We start from the raw sequence: 20,012 nt of genomic DNA on the forward strand, positions 1-20,012 counted from the left end.
GCCAGACCCTGTATGGGATAAATCTAAATATAAAAAAGCAAGGGCACCCTTAAAAAACTTAAAATCAAACTTTAAAGATTTATTAGAGACCTTAGGACTCTGCGACGCATGGAGAATCTTACACAGGGGAGAGAGGGACTACACCTTCTATTCTAATGTTCATAAAACTTATTCCCTTATAGATCTTATAATAATCCCGGTGACCCAAGTCTCTAGATTAATGGCAATAGATATAGGACCAATCATTTGGTCCAACCACGCTTGGGTAACCTGCTCATTGAGCTCACAGGAAAATAAACAGCAATTCTCAGACTGGAAATTGAATAATTCTCTTTTAATGAAGGAAAAGATAATTTCAGAAACAACAACAAGTATTAAAGATTTTTTTCTGCATAATGAGAACTGTGGGGTAACATCGCAAGTGGTATGGGGCACATTCAAGGCGGTAATTCGAGGTAAACTAATTTCCATGGCTTCTTACTATAAAAAAGAAAAAGAAAAAGAAAAACAGACATTATTGGAATCCATAGAGAAATTGGAAATGAGGCATAAAAAAATTGGTGGTCGAAAAACAAAAAAAAATTCCAAGATGAACGCATTAAATTGGAATTGTTAGAATCACACACAGTGCAACAAAATCTCTTATTAATGAAACAAAACTATTGGGAATCAGGTACAAGGGCTAGCAAATTACTGGCCAGAAGGGTAGCACAGCGGAAGGCATCTAATCTGATAGGTGCAATGAAAGATAAGACAGGAAAAATAAAAACAAAAAATGAAGAGATTTTAGAAATTTTTAAACAATACTACATGGATCTATGTACGTCAAACAACCCAGATCATACGCAAACTGAGAAATTTCTAGAGCAGTGCTCCATGAAAAAATTGACATCGGAACACAAATCTTTTTTAGACTTCCCAATATCAGAGGAAGAAACTACATCGGCTATTAAAAAGCTGAAAAATAATAAAATTCCTGGCAGGGATGGATACACTGCAGAGTTTTATAAAAAAAAATCAAGGTATCTTAATAAAACCTATGACGAAAATCTTTAACGAAGCTATTGAGAATGGAAAGATTCCTGATTCATGGAATGAGGCCCGGATCCTTGTATTGCCAAAGGATGGGAAAGAGGTTACTTTGGCATCTTCATACCGCCCAATATCCCTCCTTAGCCATGATGCTAAGATATTTACATCATTGCTAGCCACTAGACTTAATCGGTTTATCCATCAGTATATATCACCAGACCAAACAGGTTTTATCTCAAACAGATTAATTATGGACAATATCAGGAAAACTCTCAATATTATAGAACACTGCAAGAATAACCACTTACAGACCGCTATTATTTCATTGGATGCAGAAAAGGCATTCGATCGCCTGGAAAGTCCGTATCTCCATAAATTATTAGCTCATTTAAATTTTGGCCCAGGCTTTTGGCAGACCATCAAGGTGTTATATAAATCACCTACAGCATATTTAACAGTAAATAACTTAAAATCAACAGAGTTTAAAATACAAACAGGCACAAGACAGGGGTGTCCTCTTTCCCCTATTTTATTTGCTCTCTCAATTGAACCCCTAGCTGAAGCGATCAGAGCGCATACAGGAATAGAAGGAATAAAAATTGATGATTCACAGTATAAGATAAGTCTGTTCGCAGACGATGTTATTCTATACATAACAAAAATAGCATCTACCTTACCCTGTCTAATGGAAACAATCCAGTCTTTCGGAACTATAGCGGGATATAAGATTAATTACTCAAAATCTAATATCATTACGCTAAACATGTCTGAAGAGAACATTTTGCAGTTAAAGACAAATCTCTGATTAGACCATCCGCCCCCCAAATGGAAATACTTGGAGTCACCTTATCAAAAGACATAAATGACATGCATAAATTAAATTATGGCCCATTAATAACAGATATTAAAAAATCCTTTATGGAGTGGTCTAAGATGAATTTGTCATGGTTCTCTAGAATTCACTTAATCAAAATCATTATTTTACCCAAATTTTTGTTTTTCTTTACAACTCTTCCTATTAAGAGTTGCACCAATATTACCCTGGAGGAATTGGTCTGGCTTAGACCCTTGGAGTGCACCAAATACATAGATAAAAATCCAATGTTGCAGAACACCCTAAGGGAGTGGGACAAATATAAAAAATATCTAGTACCAGAGATATCCCCAATAATGACTTTCACTAAGAGCGCACTGTATCCTCCAGGACGAGGGAGACAACTATAATACATGGAGGCAACTTCATATAAATAGAATTCAGGATATTATGAAGCGAAAGACAATCCAAAGCAAGACCTCATTACAACAAAAGCTTTTCCCCCTGGCACTGTCATGGTACCAATTTCTGCAATTGAAACATTTCATCCACATGCCCCAAATCCAACAAAGTTTGCACAGGCCTCCAACACAATTCGAAATAATGGCACGGAATACGCAAGGGTATCATAAGAGGATTATTGCCAAATTATATAAGATATTTTGGAAAGTCTCCCACAGACCCCATCTTATATCAGCAAACGGGAAATAGACAGTGGGGGGGGGGCATCCCAAATAAGAAATGGGAAAAAATTTGGAGAGCTTATCCCTTCAGATCAGTTGCAGTTAATATTAAAGAGCAAGCGTACAAGTTTATGAGCAGGTGGTACATGACGCCTGACAGCCTACATAAGATAAAACAGACATATTCAAATAAATGTTGGAAAGGGTGCAGGGGGAAAGCAGACTTTGCTCACTGTTGGTGGATATGTCCTAGAATCAAAGAATTCTGGGAAAAAATTATTTCTGAAATAGAAAAAAATATTTTGTATAAATTGAACCCAGTACTACCTTATGTATAATTACATCTACATGATGACCAACATGAAGACGTATGTAAGAAGGAGCTTACTTCAATCTTGATTTTGGCAGCACAGAGTCTTTTAGCATTGTTTTGGAAAAAGAAATCCATCCCAACATTGATACAATGGTACTCCAAAGTGTGGAAGTTAATGATAATAGATAAAATATCATCACAGATCAAAGCCTCGGAGGATGCAAAAGCAAATTCAAACTACTTAAAAAGATGGTTTCCCTTTATTACAGATGTAACGAACAATGACACTCATCAGAATGTGAGTTACTCTAAGACGGCGTCCATACTTCAAATATGGTCCATAAAAAAATTTCAATTTAAGTATAATGTTGTACTAGGTCTGTCTTTCACCCCTACTGTATTGACTAAGTATACAATATTGTACAGCAATTATAAACACACCAAAAATGGAATGAGGAAGTTGATGTTGTTATGTAAACCTATGTTTTATTATGTATGAAAATTAATAAACTTTAAATTAAAAACAAAACAAAAAACATAATATTTATACAAATCAGCACAGAAAAATAAATATAAATCATTCATATATTTTAGCAGTAAGTAAAACAATATCAAAAGAAAAATAAATCAGTGGGCAGTTAACTACAAAAATCAAAACTAATCCCCAAATTAAATCTTAAGTGAATAAAAACATGTTTATCTTGCACAGGAGTTTGAAATGAATTTGGCAGGGCAAGCAGGCAGAGAGTGAATGACTGGCACAGAGTTCAATAACTGGGATGCCACCACAAAGATAACCCTGTCTCTTGCTGCCACCACCTCAGGTCAGTGCATGAAGCTGTCAGAGTAACAAGTCGCCCATAATAATCTGACAGAGACAGCTGACAGGTAGCTGTCAGATCAGAGGCATCTAGGATGATGCAAGAGGCAGCAATAGCCTTGCAGGTTCTAGGGTGAACTGCAACTAACCGGTTTGAAGCAGTAAGGATGATGTAATACTGTGGCCAGGTCTGCAGGTGGTCTTATTGGTTTCAGGTGGAGTTTTATATATAAGCCTATGTAACTGTAACTCTGTGTTGGGAAGTTTGGTGGAGAGAAGTGTACGTGACGGTTTGTCTTTTGTATCTGTGCACTGTAAATTAAACAACACTGTTTTCTATAAAGCAAGGAGATCTGGTGGTGTGTCCTGGATAACTGCTAATCCGCCTGCTTCCACGTCAGAAGCATGCCAGCAAGGCCTCTGAAGCACAGCTTCATTCTTGGATAGGCTTGCATAAAATATAAAATTCATATGTTAAATTTACTAATGCTAGGCCATAAGAATCCTACGTGTCATTCATGCTACTAATATCAGCTATTTATAAACAGCATACAAAGTATTTTGAAAAAATTCTAATGGATCAACCATTTTTATTCCCAATATCAAATATAGTGATAACTTGTGAGAAAAAAATATTATCCCATTTTGTTTTTGATTAGCCAGAAAACATGAAAAAGAATAAAGTCACATACTATATATCCCACAAAGATTATGTTTAGCAATGCAAGTGATCTTAAATCTAATAGTGATGCTATCATCTAGTGTCTACCTGTGCAACCCTAAGCAGAAATCAGCAAGCTCAGATGAGTGCAAGTCTGATTTAGATTGCAATGTAAATTGCTTGGGGGAAAGGATGGACAAAATTAGCTGAGGTACTGCAGTCCAAGCTCTGCTCACAACCTGAGTTCGATCCCAATGGAAGTTGGTTTCAGGTAGCCGGCTCATGGTTGACTCAGCCTTCCATCCTTCCGAGGTCGGTAAAATGAGTACCCAGCTTGCTGGGGGTAAAGGGAAGATGACTGGGGAAGGCACTGGCAAACCACTCCGTAAACAAAGTCTGCCTAGAAAACGTCGAGATGTGACGTCACCCCACGGGTCCGGAATGACCTGGTGCTTGCACAGGGGACCTTTACCTTTAAACAAACCAAAGACATTCTAAAATAGCCAAGGAAGAAAAGAACCTAATTGAAAGGCAGACACTTGATACATATACCTTTCAAGAAGCACTTGAAATCTATTTAATTTCATAAGTATTTCACAAAAGTGAACTGCTCTTTTCTAAAAGGTTAGCAGATTGACTTTATAATACTTGAACTGTCTAGGTAAATGACCTTTTCTAGAAAAAAAATTATGGCAAAAGGAATAATATCTCAGAGAATAATCTCAGCTCTAAACACATGCAGCTGTTCTTCTAAACCAGTTCTTCTTTGAACATTTTTCTGAACAGATAAGGTTTAGCACATATGGCCATCTAAGGAGACAATTCCCAGTAATAGGAGCACATACAAAAGATTTCATAACAAAGATAATTCAACAGCTGAAAGTCATATAATAGCAGGCAGAAATCCAAAGACATAAGCTATTCCAATGACTCCCAATCAACATGCTTAGCACACTTGTGGATTTCTGGAGCCATGTTAGATAACATATAGGCTGATTGTGGGCTTATTTGTACAGCTGTTTCCCAGTACTCAATATTCAGTGTTGAATTGTACAACCAGGAACACAGGATATATTCTGTGGAGGAAAGCCAGACATCTCTTTTCCTGGGACATCCTGCAGTGAGCCAACCATGTAGATGGTACATGATGTACTAATCCTGATCTGATCTCTGCTGGGAGGGACAAATGTAGTCTGAAGCAACACACACATCTGGACTGCATCAAAGTGAGGGCCATAGGTATGAACTATATGAACAGGAGGATAATGCAACATCACACTCGTGAAGGACTGGAGCTCTCTGTCTCTGCTGCGGCCGACCTGTCTCATATTAGTAAATAATAATGCCAAACATCCGAGATAACATCTTGAAACATTTCAAGCCAAAAACAAAATCCCACCGGTGGATTACTTATGAAAAATATTGGAAAAAACTGAGTTAACAGATTTCCATTTCAACTTCAATGTAAACTACAGATTAGCTCCGTAGTCACATCACATTCTTCTTATCTCTCATCCCTAATGTATGTAATGTCACTGATGAATTACTTTTTCTCCTGTAATTCCAGCTATGGGCAGCAGAGGTAGTTGTTTTCACAAAAAACACATATTTACTCTTAATCACCTTTACTACAGAGTGCCATGTTGTTTCCCAAACTGTTTTTCCTTAACAAGCCTCTAGCCCAGAATTTATCTTGACTACTTTGAATCTATTAATGACAATTAGTTCGTACTTATGGGGGTTGCACCGTAGGTTGCACTAAGGTTCAGCCCTTGGTGCTTCGTCCAAGTACAAAATGAACCAGAGGCAAAGGCAAAAGTAAATCTTTAGTTTATTGTGCACAATGAAGGCCACTGCTAGCACGGTTGCTAAGGCCGAAAGCATCGGATACAAGCACAATGTCACCTTATATACCTTTGGATGACATGTAGTAACAAAGCATTATGACACACAAGTGACATATAGCAGTTGGCTAATATAATAATAAAATCTGCTAATGACACATGACACATAATCAATATATTGGAATGTGGACTGGCAATGCATTGACTGTGTGGACACTCTTTGAAATGTGTGTTTTACTGATATGCATGGTTGTCAGATTGTTGTCATTACTTCAGGACATACATCCATTAACATACCCTTCGGATATTCCCTGTACTAGCCTTGTGATGTTCTATAAACAATGGACATCAGATATCTGTTGGCACCTCAAGTTCTTTATCTATACATAATATACTGTTCTTTACACAAGCTCCCTTCGGCATTTTCTCAAGCAGCCTTCCCTGTCAGCATCCTTTCCCCACAACATTCCGTCCCAGTAGGGCAGAGTGTAATCATGGCATGGATTAATACAAAATCTAATATAGAAAAGGATTCATTCAAAATCTAATATGTCGTGTCCCCTCAGGGGGAGGAAGGTCTCCTACCTTTGCTGTTTTCCTGACCTGAAATGGCCACAGGAGGGCATTTATTTGCCCTATGGGTAGGGCTTCACATGCAAGCATTCAGTGCACATTAAATCATCAGTGGGGAACATTTCAGGTTCCATTTCAGTTCAGGAAAACAGTGCATGGTGGAAGGTTGGACCCCTGCTCCCTGTGATTCCAGATCCAAATTCCCAATGGGTACTGCAGGTGTTTGTGGCAATCACACGGTAGGTGTAACATGCAATTTGAAACTTATATTCGGTTTTGGTTTGAGATAAAAACTATAAAGGGTGAAGTCAAATCCTCTTTTTGAATCTAATTTGCTTATATTTGCCATTATGTAGCAAATATTAAAACTAGTCACAGAGACTCCGTCTCTGGCTGTCTCCTAGTTGAATGTTGTCACTAAACCCAGGGATTGCTTTTGTTCCAAGTATGCAACAATACCCTCTAAAATAGTTTCTTTGTGAGAAAGCAGAAAATGGTAATCATCTTCTACTGGTGGAGTAAGTATAACTCATCGAAGCAGCAGCAGGACAACCAATGCCACTTGTAACACTGGGGCTGACAAAGAGATGAGCAGCCCATTGCTGAAGGGGGGGGGGACAAAGCTCCTTAGAAGTTGGCATGACCCCATGCCAGCGAAGGTGCTAACTTATCATGGAATAAGGTGGCACCAACACTGGTGCGAGGGCAAACACACTGGGGTCTGGGTACCAGCAGCCCCCGCCACCAGCACAGCCACTCCAAAAGGGATTTCCTGGAAGGGAAAGCTCACGCAGTGTGTGGGGGGGGGGCATTCCTGGGGTGGAGCTGCTTTTGGGTAGCTTCCTAGTCCTGTTCGCCCCGGGAGCACCCCCTTGAGCTGCGGTATGGCTGCAGCACCTTTTTGGGTGGCGCAGCCTTGCTTTGTGCAATGGGCATTTCCCCCATTTTTCTATAAGTATGCTTTTGTCTCCACAGCAGCTAGAAAACTTCTGAAGAGGTGGAGAGGCTGCGCCGCTCCTGGCTGCCATGGATCTACCCCCCCCCTTCAGGAATGGGCACTTAAGAGGTTGAAGAGAGAAAAGGATGAGTGGTAAAAATAAAATACTGAGATGAAATGCTAAAGCTCTTGTTCTTATTTCATGTCTTATTGTATATAACTTGCATACAGCTAACTCATAGAAAACGGTCTCCAGAAATATTTCAAAGTGAAAATGTAGCTTTTGACTGAATGCATAGAAAAGTAATCCTACTAAATGCTTAGGCAAAAAATAAGATGACTCCTTATGGCAGTGGTCGTGGTCGCAATGCCCCTATTGCTGAGTCACAACACGCCACAGATCTGCTAATTTTTCTACCTTTTTGAAGGAGTCATGACACCTTTGCCCTGTATATAGTAGGTCCTTCAAAAAGGCAGAAAAAGTAGCAGATCTGCAGGGTGTTGTGACCTAGCAAAAGGGGCTCTGTGCCATACACCAAAAGGAGCATCAGCAAGGTAAGGTAATTCATTGCTGAAGAGGATTTGTGCATTGATCTGACCTTTGGCTTGTTCCTCACTATGATACCTCCTGGTTTTGTGATTCCTTTCTTTTTCCCTTTGATAAAAGCTGTAAATGTAGTTCAAAAGCAGTGGGATACATTAGACCTAATTTCCACAAAAGGGGCTTAATTCATGCATCAAGACATTTGCATGTCTATACTTATCAAATAGCTTTTTCTTAAAAACGGTGGAAGACCCAGGATCAATTAAAGTTACCTAATTACCTCCCAGCCTTGAACTCTAACATTTCACAACTAAAATTTAAAAATTCACGACAGTAGTAACTGATTATTAAATGTCCATTTGTAGTGGTACTAATCATTTTCTGTCTGCCCTTGAGATATTTGGAGCATCTCAGCATCTACCCTGCCTTTTTGTATTGAGAAATAGGGGCAAGGCAGTTAAATAAATGCTTAAATGCAATCCATCAACACAATTACACACAGAAAATAGGAAACAAAGGTTAGAGAAATACAACTTGGGTATATTTTGAAGCCCTAAGAGGGGGGGAAAACCCTTTTTCAATAAAACAGATATTTGAGGGAAACTGAAATATACTATGCTTATTTTTGGTCTCTAGGGTGCTACTGGACTCGAATCTGTTCCACTGACCAAAACAGCTAGCCTCTGAAAGTGTTTTCATATGAAACCTAAATTTGTTTAAAAGAGATAAAAATTATATAACTTCATTAGTATATAAAATTGTAGTAGTGCACATATTTATGAAAATTAAAAGTATACATGCTTTCATTTTCTAAAGCAAAATTGCAAATATACTCAATACTTGCAGCAAACTGCTGCATCTATGCTGTCTTAGCATGTGTATCTTATTTTTGCCATCTGAGAAGCTGAAATGAGAAAACAAATCTTATAAGAGATAAAAGGAAATGTTATTTGGACAGAAATAGCCTCATACAGTTACAACAGGTGGACAACCAGCATATTTGGATACCATTAAGCATTGTAACGTAGAAAACACGGATCTCTTTAATTTACGATAACACATACTTTAGTACATTAATTGTTGCTCAAATAGTTCACATTTAAACAACGGTCTCCAATCTCTGTCGTTCATGTCTACAGTATAAGAATTATTATATCAGATTCGTTTTGAGTAAAATCTGTCCTTAAAATTATTTAACTCATTCCAAAAAAGACAAAAAATTGCATAGGTTTCCGCCCCCCCCCCATTGCTCCAAAAATGTCTCAATTTTCCCATCCAAAACACTTTTTAAAAAGTCCTTTCCCGGGTCTTCCCCCCGACCCTCCCCTCTCCAACTGGACAGAGAACGGGAAAAGTCCCATTAATAAGAAGTCGCCCCCCCCCTCTGAAATCCTTAGCACCGAAACAAAACCGAACAGAAGAGACTCTTCAAGACCGACGAAGAAGCAAAAGAGAAAGTTCTCCTCGCGGAGCTTCGTCAACGCCGAGGAGAACAGCACAAAAGCGCGCACCCCTCCCTCTCTCCGCCTTTACCATCCCGGCTACAGGCTTCCCTTCCACGCCGTTCCCATTTCCCAGTCAGGGAGCCGTTGCCACTTCGTACGTTATTTCCGGGGCGGCCATTTTGGCAGGGGGGGGGCCGCCTGAGCGGCCTATCCGGGGTTTGGCGGGTGGGACTCGGCTCGCGCTGACATCGGCGAGGAGGGGCGCAGGGGCGGAGGGGCGGCAACCTTCGGGGCGCTCGGCTAGAGTCGCTGTCGCCGCCGCCGCCCCGCTCGACCTCACCCACCAACCCACCATGTCGGATTTTGACAACAACCCCTTCGCGGACCCGGACCTTAACAACCCCTTTAAGGTAAACGCACCGGGGAGGAGGGAAGGCTGTTCATATTTCGGGGGGGTGATCCCAGTTTCGTTAGCTTTGTGAAGGTAATCCCCCCCCTCACCCACGCACCGACCGGTGAAGTAGCCTGTAAAATGATGCTCCTTGCCCTGCCCCGCCCCCTTTCACTTGGGAGTCTCCCCTCCCCCTCCCCCTCCCCCTCCCCCTCCCCCTCCCCAACCCCCCGCTGTGTTTTTGCCGGTGAAACTAGGCTGGGGGGATGAGACGCTCCTGTGGTGGGAAAGGCGGGTTCCCCCCTCGAGGCTTTTGGAGCAGCCCGGCTCGATTCCTGGCCGCCCACCCCGCGGCGGTTCCTTGGCCCTTCGGGGCCGCTCAGAGGCCTCATCGGAGCGAAGGTGCCTCTCCCGCCTCAGGCTCCCGGCCTTCCTTGTCCCCTCCCTCTTCGAGATGAAAGGGTTAATCGCGTGCCTTTGGCGTGGGACGTCGAGGGATGACCAAGGCTGGGGGATGCTGCAGTCCTTTATGGCTGGGTATCCCCCATGGAGAGTGTTACGGATTCCGTGGACTTCCAAAAACAACAACAACAAATCAGTGAGTTATGGATCAAATCGAGCCTGAACTGACCCTAGAAGCTAAAATGACTCAACTGAGGCTGTCGTATTTTGGTCACGTCATGAGACGACAAGAGTCACTGGAAAAGACAGTCATGCTAAGAAAAGCTGAGGGCAGCAGGAAAAGAGGAAGACCCAACAAGAGGTGGATTGACTCAATAAAGGAAGCCACAGCCTTCAATTTGCAAGACCTGAGCAAGGCTGTCAAAGATAGGACATTTTGGAGGACTTTCATTCATAGGGTCGCCATGAGTCGGAAGCGACTTGACGGCACTTAGGATGAAGAAGGCTTCTTGTGTCAATCTGAGCTGACACCAGGCAGTAGACCAGGTCGGGAACTCATCTCTCTACCTGAAAGGTAGTTTCCGAAGCCTATAAACAGACACAAAATGGATGATAGATTCTGGAACAAAGTCTCCTAAGAACCACTTCTTGGTGCTGTCTATTAACTGTCCGGGAAGAGAGAAGTGTTCTGTTTTTTAGCCGCTTGACTCTTGATTTTAGCTGTATTTCTTGCTGCTGAAAAGTGTGATGTTGGGAATGTGAGATCTGTGTCAACAGCTTCAGATTGAAGAAAAGCTAAAGTAACCAGATAATGGAGCTTAATTTAGTTTTTAAGCCTAAATCCAAGCAATAGAATGCACATTGTTCATTTTCACCAGTGCCTCCCCTTTTTATCTCCTTTATGTCAGATTTAATTGCGTGTCTTGGAGTAGAGACCTGTCATCCTGTACACTATAAAGCACTATGTGTATTGATAGTGTTGTACAAATAATTATTCCAAGAATCTCATGGGATCTCTTCTTCATGCCATTATAGTGCTAGTATAAGTTCACTATACAACAACAGTCAGTACATAAAAGAATAAAATAAACTGGTGTAGAAAAAAGTATGCCATCGAAAAAAAGTATGCCATCGAAAAACACATTGTGAAGTGGGAATGATTTGAAAATCCCATTCCACCTCCCATCCACTTAAAGGCTGCTATCCTAAGAACACTTTCTTTCTGGGAGTAAGCCCCATTGAATAAAATGAGACTTACAACTGAGCAGACCTGCTTAGAATGCACCCAGAATTTCATCTGCTGGAATTCAGTAAACTCTCAGGGTTTAAGCAGGTTGATTTCTTCTCCCCTTTTCCTTTAGCTGACTGTGGCTGTCAACAGTCCTTCCCTTCTGGAGCATACGGAGGCTGCAATCCTAAGAACACTTTGCTGGAAGTAAGACTCATTGAATAAAATGGGGTTTACTTTTGAGTTGACCTGCTTAGGATTGCTCCCTAAGTCTTCATCAAGCCATTTATTTTAGTCAGTTTACAAAGTCATAGTTTTGAATACTTGGAGAGCCCCCTACATTGGTTGTGGATATCCTGGTTCTGCAGGTTTAATTATCTGCAAAGTGTCCAGCCACTATTCACTATAGAGACTCCTTGTATTTGTGAGATACTGTTTTTTAGTACTTTAAATCTGCGATTCTGTGCAGGAAAAAATCAAGAAGAAAAGCTAGGCTTGTCATTTATAGCAAAGCTGACAGGGCATATTTATCAGAGACTTGGCTGGGGGGAGGGAGGAGAGGTTAACCACTCCCAACTGTGCCCCCCAGTGTAATCAATGATACATCAGAATAGGTCTGGTGGGCTGGGAGGTGATGTCATACTTTGTAGGGCTCTATCCCCCTAACATGGTGCCCTACCCAGGACACGTCTGGTTTTGTGGCTGTGTATCTAAAGTTAGGAGTGAGAGACAGGATTGGGATTTGTTGATGTACCATCCACCCCTCCCTGCCCTGGATGTTTACTGTCAGTGATCCCTCCTTCCTGCCCAATGTTTCAATACTTGTTGTTATGTTGTATATATTTTAGATCTGGTTTTAATTGTTTAAATGATGTGTTTTTGTTGGTTTTCATAGTTTTTAAGGTGTGATTTTATTTATGTTTTAATTTGTTAACTGTCTTGGTGGTCCTTATGAGAGCTGAAAGGTGGGATATAAATTTTGTAAAATAAATACATACATTTATGCCTTAAAGTTTGTTTCTTATTTTATACCAGTTCTGCTGTGAAGGTTTTGTTCAGAGAAACCCGGGAGTTGTAGTTTGGTGAGGATGCTGTATGGGATTATTCTCCAATGACAGCAGCAATACCTAGAGTACCCTGGGTAGAGGGAGTTACTAGAAAACCAGAGCGTTTGTGGTGTAGATTTGTCCAAAAAGTCCTGTAATACCTTTATTGTGGCATTAGCTTTCATATCCTAAAGGCTACTTATGGGCCATTTGCAAGGCTGCATTACTGACTATCAGGAGCCAAGTATATCAGGCCTTAATATTTTAATAGATTTCATGGTGACTTAAAACACATGTTGCACAGGAATGTGTTCTCTGTGTAATAAGCCTAAATGCAACCTACATTGTCCTCACCCCTTCACAATGCATTCAAAAATAACTAAACATATGGTAGCTCTGATGGTAACCTTGCAGGCAGGGACATGGTTTGACCTACGGGGCAATATGAATATTAAAAACAGGGTCATGATTTTTTGACTGCTACATGAAGTTTTTAAGATAGTTGGAAACTTGTATTTGATGTGTTTCCACACACTTAAATTAGTTTTGCTTGACTTCTGTGAGTGACTCATTTAAGAAGGAATTAAACCTGTTAATTTCAGAGGAGAATGAGAACCTAACAGTAATTTCACGTAGATTGTATTTAGGCTTATTAGGGTGGTGAGAAATAAAAGTTTTGTAGCAGTAGTTGAAAATTATGGATGTTTTGAAGCTTGGAATCAGTATAAGAGTTTTAACTACAAGTAGAATAAATTACTGAACCAATTTGGAGAACAAAAGATGGAAGAGCAAGGGGTGTTTTCAGTAGGTGGCCATGTAAATAGACTATAGAAAATGGGTTTAAGACTGTCCCAGGGTCCCTCGGTGACACTGCTACAGGACAAGCTTCCCAGGAAGGGTTTGCTTCCTGCTGTTGTTCTTGCACACTCCATAGGGACAAGGAGTATATGTATGGGTGTGCTAATAATGTACCGGTAGGTGCATATTGCCATTTGGATGCTCAGCTAGGGCAGCTCCTGTTTGCCCCAGGTGATCAGATGAATGGCAGGTTACATGGAACCACATTTACTATTTGGAGTGGGGAGGTACTATTGCTGCTTTGTCTTTAAAATAGTGGAAAGTAGTAGATTATCATCATACTCTGTCCTCAGAGCTGGAAAACACACTGTGGTCTTACAGTGACTAAAAATTTGGTGCTATTTCCAAAAAAAGTAATTGTGTCACTTTTTCACTATCTATGCAGGCTCAATTTCTAAAACATTTATATGAGCCATGCAAATAATTCCCCATCCCTGTTTACATTGTTCCATTTTTTGTAACATTCTCCTTTCTGGAATGTTATTCTACAGTCATTCTGCCTCAGTTTAATAGTGAGTTAATGCTAATGGTACATAACTTTTCAGATTACTGTCATAAGCAGTAAACGCAAGAACACATGAAGCTGCCTTATACTGAATCAGACCATCAGAGTCCATCAAAGTCAGTATTGTCTACTCAGACCAGCAGCGGCTCTCCAGGGTCTCAGGCAGAGGTCTTTCACATCATCTACTTGCCTAGTCCCTTTAACTGGAGATGCCGGGGACTGAACCTGAGACCTTCTGCATGCCAAGCAGATGCTCTACCACTGAGCCACAGCCCCTCCCAAACGTATAGATATGGGTTTATGTGCAACGCTACCAGCTAGTTTAGTATTCTATTTCTCATTCTTATTCTTCAATTCACTGTGACATTTAAAAAACAAGGGTGTGGGAGGATGAGGATGGTTTCTGTAGTGATTTAAAAGTATGTTTGTGTTAATTTCAAGAGAACAATATTTCACAGTCAGATCACTCCAGTATTGAAATGCATCTTCAGAGTTCTGGCTGAAGTCCAAAACATCATAATCAGCTTAAGAACATATTTTGTTTTTGTGTGCTAAAAATAACGCTTGAAGGCTACTGTGCTTTTGTGGTGACTATAATCAATGTCAAAGCTCTTCCTGTTAGGGCAGCTCTTGAAGTCTTTAGAATATACAGTTGTATGTGCCTTGGACCTACTGCTTGTTAGAATGAAGCAGGATGTATGAGTGTAGCAGACATAACGCATCTTTTGCAAAGAGATGGCATTTATTTGCTATTTATTTATTATATTTTTAGGCCACCCTCTATGACTACGTCAGGCTCAGAGTGGCTTACAACCATTTAAAACAGTTTCAATCCATAAAATTAACAATTTCCATACACTCAATAAAACCAGGTGCCCCTAGGCTATAGCAGCGGTAGACTACATAATAACAATAACAATAGAGGGTGGAAAAAAGGAGGGGAAAGGGGAGGAGGAGGAGCCAGCCAGATGGAAACCATCACTGTCCTCAACCATATGTCTGGGGGAACAGCTCAGTTTTACAGGCCCTGCGGAAGTCCTTCAAGTTCTGCATGGCCTGAATCTCGCTAGGCATGGCATTCCACCAGGCCAGGGCCAGAGCTGAAAAGGCCCTGACCCTGGTTGAGGACAGCTGGATGCTTTTTGGTCCTGAATAAGCGACCATTATGGCTCCTGGCTTACCATTCCTATGTTCAGAATGGTTGGTTGATTTTTTCTCAGTGGGAGCTGTTTCTCAGGATATGGTTTCCAGAGAGCTCTCTTGTTCAAGGATTCATCAATGTTAGAACAGAGAAAATAATTGAGAATACACCAGTAGCTAAAAGGCAGGTGAGTGTGTGTTTTGCTGTCTGAATTTGGAATGGACATAGTTACAGAGAGACAGAGCTGAAAGAGTGATAAAAAGTGAAGAACCGGATGAATGACAGCAGTGAGATCCGATATCCTGTGGGAGTGCCTCTTTCCTTGCACCTACACAATACTTTGACGCTGTTAAGTATGGTCTTTATGCTTTGCTAGGTTATTTTTGCTCTTGAAATAAAATGTTGAATGTATATTTCAGGGCCTGAATTCATAATGCAAAATTAAAAACAAAAACCAAATCTAACTTTCAGTCCTCTTTCCTGTACTGCGGCCACTTACAGGCAGTTCCCCCACTTAAAGTAGCCTGCCTGGCCTCAGCCAGAGCCTGTATCTTCTCTGTTGTTCCCACTCTGTGGAACTTGTTCCTTGAGAAGGGTGTGTGAGCCATCTTTAGAAATTTTTAGGAGGTACTATAAGGCCATTTGATTGCCAGGGCTTTTAATGCATTATAACTGCAGGTATCTCTTGAGGGGGCATTTATTTTGGGTTTTAATTATAATTTGTAAGCTTCCTTGATCCATGAGGAAAGGTGGGATATAAATGTTTAAATGGCTTCCCCGATAATGAGCACACCTTTTTCTCCATAAAAAGTAGGTGGACATAGGAGCTGCTTCAGATGTTTGATTTGTTGAGATCAGTACAAGTTAATTGATTGGTAGCAGCTCTTCAGGCTCAGATAAAGACCGTAGCCCTGTTTCTTAAGTTTTTTTTAACTGGAAATACCAGTGGTTCAATCTAAGACTTCAACATGTAATAACAATGAATTCTACCACTGACTTCTGGGGAAGTCACCTGTGAGCAGTTTGTGCACAGCGTCAAAGGCTCATTATGAATAAACGCTGTCTCACTCTATCGGATGCTGAATTGGAAGGGGAAAGGTATATACAGATAAAGTTATTAGTTTTTATTTTTTGTACTTGTATTTGTATATTTTATGTGTTAGTTTTCTCTTGAACTCATTTGGGTTGAGAGTGTGGCACATAAATCTTGTGGGGGTGGAAGAGGTGGGTAGGTAGATTCAGCTGAAAACTGAGCTCTAGTCTGTATCCTGAGATGAAGCTATTTTTCTCATCTAAATCAGAGTGTGACAATGGGGCGTCTCAGAACTGTGTTAATCTAGATTTATAAGAAGATCAGGACAAAATCAGTTGGCATGAAGGGAGGGAGAGTATGAAAGCATTTCTCTCTCTGCCCCAAATAAAGTCAAACCTAAATATGAAAATCTTCCACTGTATGACAGTTAAGATTTTTTTATGCTTTGTTGACATGTTTTTATTTTGCAAAGCTTATATCCCAATAAATTTCTTTATTTTAGAAACTAAAAAGACATAGTTCTGATGTGTAATGTTTCCCAAATAGACTCCAGTGATTGGCTCAATCAGTAGTGGTATATTTCTGTCAAAACTGAAGATGTAAAATCCTATTCATATTTCTTGGGATTTAATGGTACTTATTCTTGAGTGAAAATTCATTGAATCAGGCTCTCCACACTGGAAAGAAATAAAACTTCTTTTTTGGATAGTTTATGTAGTTTGTCTTAAGTTTGTGCTAAAAATGGGCAGGTTAGAAGTTCTGCAACATCTCTCAGATATAATGAATGTAGTCAGCTTCTCCGCATTTTGTGTTTTCAGAACTGGTAGTTCAGTCATGAACTCTGGAAATGCAATAATCTGTGTGGCTACAAACCAGACTTAGAAGGTTATTATTGGAAATGGGGATACATTGGCAATAATTGTATTGGTAAATGTGTTTGGATTGGTACTATCACATGGACTGTATATTTGCATGCTATATTTAATGGCACTCTCTCTCTTTATTTAGGATCCTTCAGTTACACAAGTGACGAGAAATGTTCCTCCAGGACTAGATGAATACAATCCTTTCTCAGATTCCAGAACAGTAAGCATTCCTTGTTGTGTTAAACTTTTTTTGTTGTGGAAACCCTTTTAAAATGTTGAACTGATGATACTTTTACAAACCTTTAAAAATAAAACATTGAATTGATATTAATTTTGACCAGTTATGTGTGTAGCTACCAGAAGAATGGGGCTGCATGCAAAGAGAGAAGGGAGAGCCTTAGGATTGTCTAGGCTCATTCATACAAAGACAAATCATAGTTTATTGTTGTATCTGAACGGGTCATTAATTCAGTGTCAGATTTCAGATTTTTTTTTGTCTTTTTGGTAAGGGTAGTTTGTCAATAGTGTAAGTACACTAAAAAGGGATAGAAAAGAGATTTGAGGAGAACCTGGGAAGGTCACGGCAGAGAGATGGATAACTGCTAAGTGCGTACTTGGCAGTCTTCGTGCCAGAGGAACTTAGTTGTAACTTCCAGGTGCCCTCTATGCTGTTGCAGAGTGACATTCAAGACTACTAACTGGGAAATATTCAACTTATATACAGCACGCTATGCTGGAGGTGGATGTGAGAGATAGTAAATGGATCCTTTCTACTGGGTGGATACAGTTTACCAGGGGACAGTATTTGTGGGCATGGAGTAGCAAGGATAACATCAGGATTGAATTATCAGTTGGAAGGATACATGAAACAAGAGTCAACTTTCTGTTGTGTATTGGAAACGGGTCTGTCATGGTGGTGGGCATATTTTTTAGATGGATCCCTTGTTCTGGGCAGCACATAGGAAAATTCTACAGATGGTTCCCACCTTTATTAGTTGCTGAAGTTATGCTGAGAATTAAGCAGTTGACCCAAATCCACTGAGTTAGTTGATGTAGGATTTGAACCTGAGTCTCCCCAGTCTATGGCACTCTAGCCATGATACCACTTTCTCTTTCTGTGGGCTCATCAAACTGAGATGATACATTATAAAATGAGAACTGTTCAAGTCTCCTGATGATTGCTGTTATCTTAAGGGTATTCTCAGTAATGATCACTGTCAGATTTTGCCTGGCTGAGCAGCTAGACCCTGTAACTACTACCAGTGAGAATTTCAGTTGACAATTTCTCTCCCTGCAAGCGACAGTGTGTTTAGACTCAATTTTATATTATCGGTTCTGCTCTGACCATACACTTAAAAACAACTGATATCTCCAGCTCTATTGAAGGAGTACATAATTAGTGTATTTTGAGGGTTCCAACATTGTTTATGTATTACCATTTTCTGAACAAATCTGTTAATGAGGCTATATACAAACTTTTATGGAAAATGGGATTCTTTTTCCAGGCCAAATGTAGATGAAAAGATAGCTGATTCTCAGCTATATAATGATCTGTATTACATTCTCGTCAGATCTCAGAAGCTAAGCAGGGTCAGTCCTGGTTAGTATTTGGATGGGAGACCATCAAGGAATACCGGGGTTGCTGTGTAGAGGAAGGCACTGGCAAACCACCTCTGTTAGTCTCTTGCCATGAAAACCCCAAAATGGGGTCGCCATAAGTCAGCTGCGACTTGACGGGCACTTTACACACACATTACATGTTGTACAATAAAGACTCTTCTGAAAGCATAATGCAGCGTGTGGTTCTTGTGTGCATACAGGGCTTGTATGTATGTATTTATTTTAATCGGCTTCTATCCCAGGCTCAGGGCAGCTAACAACAACATAAAATGTACAATTGAACAAAATTAGAAACATAAATACATATGCTAAGATGATTTCTGTGAAGGCGTGTGCTATAAAGTCATGCTACTTCAGCTTTTTCACAGAAATTCGTATTTGTGTTCTGTGGTAGTTATTTTCAAAAGCCACTGTAAGGAACCCTACTTATTAATCAGGGTAGACTTTCCAATATACAGTTCATCAGAATTTTGTTCAGCTAGTGCCAGCAGTGTGGTTCAGAAAACCTCCTTGTAACTTTAATTGCAGACAGATTGTCTGTATTCAAATGCCCAATTTAACTGTGGCTAAATAAAAATGTGCGTGAATCTGGCTTGTGCCAGGCTTAAATGTGCACCTGCCTTCTCCCCTCTTCTCGAGCAGCATTTTAAACATTGTTATGGCTTCATTAACACGTATGGCCAGGTAACTCTAGCCTTGCCTTTGTTGCTTTTATTCCTTGCCTTTGTTGCTTTTTATGTGGTTGGGATTCCTTGGGTCTGTTTTTGTTCTATGGAAAAGAACAGCCTAAGCCACATTTATGAAGCAGTGTTTGCTAAATCACATATTGTAAACACCATGTAAGTTTAGTGCACTTCTTATGCACTAAACAATAAACATTTAAATTAAAATCTTATGTTTTTACCCCTAGTTACTGTTGGCACATAGCATTCTTTTAATTATATGAATATCTGAAGTCCCATTAGTTTCATAGAACAGGGGACTATAGCACTTATGTTGAGAAAAGCCAGAGATTATCTGATGACAGTCCTTATCACAGTGACTTTTCCCCCTGTGTTGCTGTAGGTTAAAATATCTGTTAAAACATGTTCAGTGTGTTCATGTCCCTATCTAGAAGATGTCAGGATAATGATGCTGATACCACAATAAGGAAGCATACTGTATCTTCTGTAGAAGCAAAAGGAAGCTGTTTAACCCACAGAAAGAACTTCATCAAAGAGCAGTGGAAATGTGCTTTGCTCTTAGAAATGGGTCAT

General features: G+C 40.2%; 1 protein-coding gene across 1 annotated transcript in view; it reads left to right on the forward strand.

Moving 5' to 3' along the window:
* Positions 1 to 10,006: 10,006 nt before the first annotated feature.
* The window catches only part of SCAMP1 (secretory carrier membrane protein 1), a 35,899-nt gene continuing 25,893 nt past the window's right edge, over positions 10,007 to 20,012 (forward strand). The window contains exons 1-2 of the mRNA XM_056848657.1: positions 10,007 to 10,076; positions 17,279 to 17,356. Coding sequence (XP_056704635.1) covers positions 10,020 to 10,076; positions 17,279 to 17,356 — 135 coding nt within the window. The 5' untranslated portion in view covers positions 10,007 to 10,019. The remainder of the gene's footprint in view (positions 10,077 to 17,278; positions 17,357 to 20,012) is intronic.

The sequence above is a fragment of the Euleptes europaea genome, chromosome 4, assembly GCF_029931775.1.
Source record: "Euleptes europaea isolate rEulEur1 chromosome 4, rEulEur1.hap1, whole genome shotgun sequence".
Taxonomy (NCBI): Eukaryota; Metazoa; Chordata; class Lepidosauria; order Squamata; family Sphaerodactylidae; genus Euleptes; species Euleptes europaea.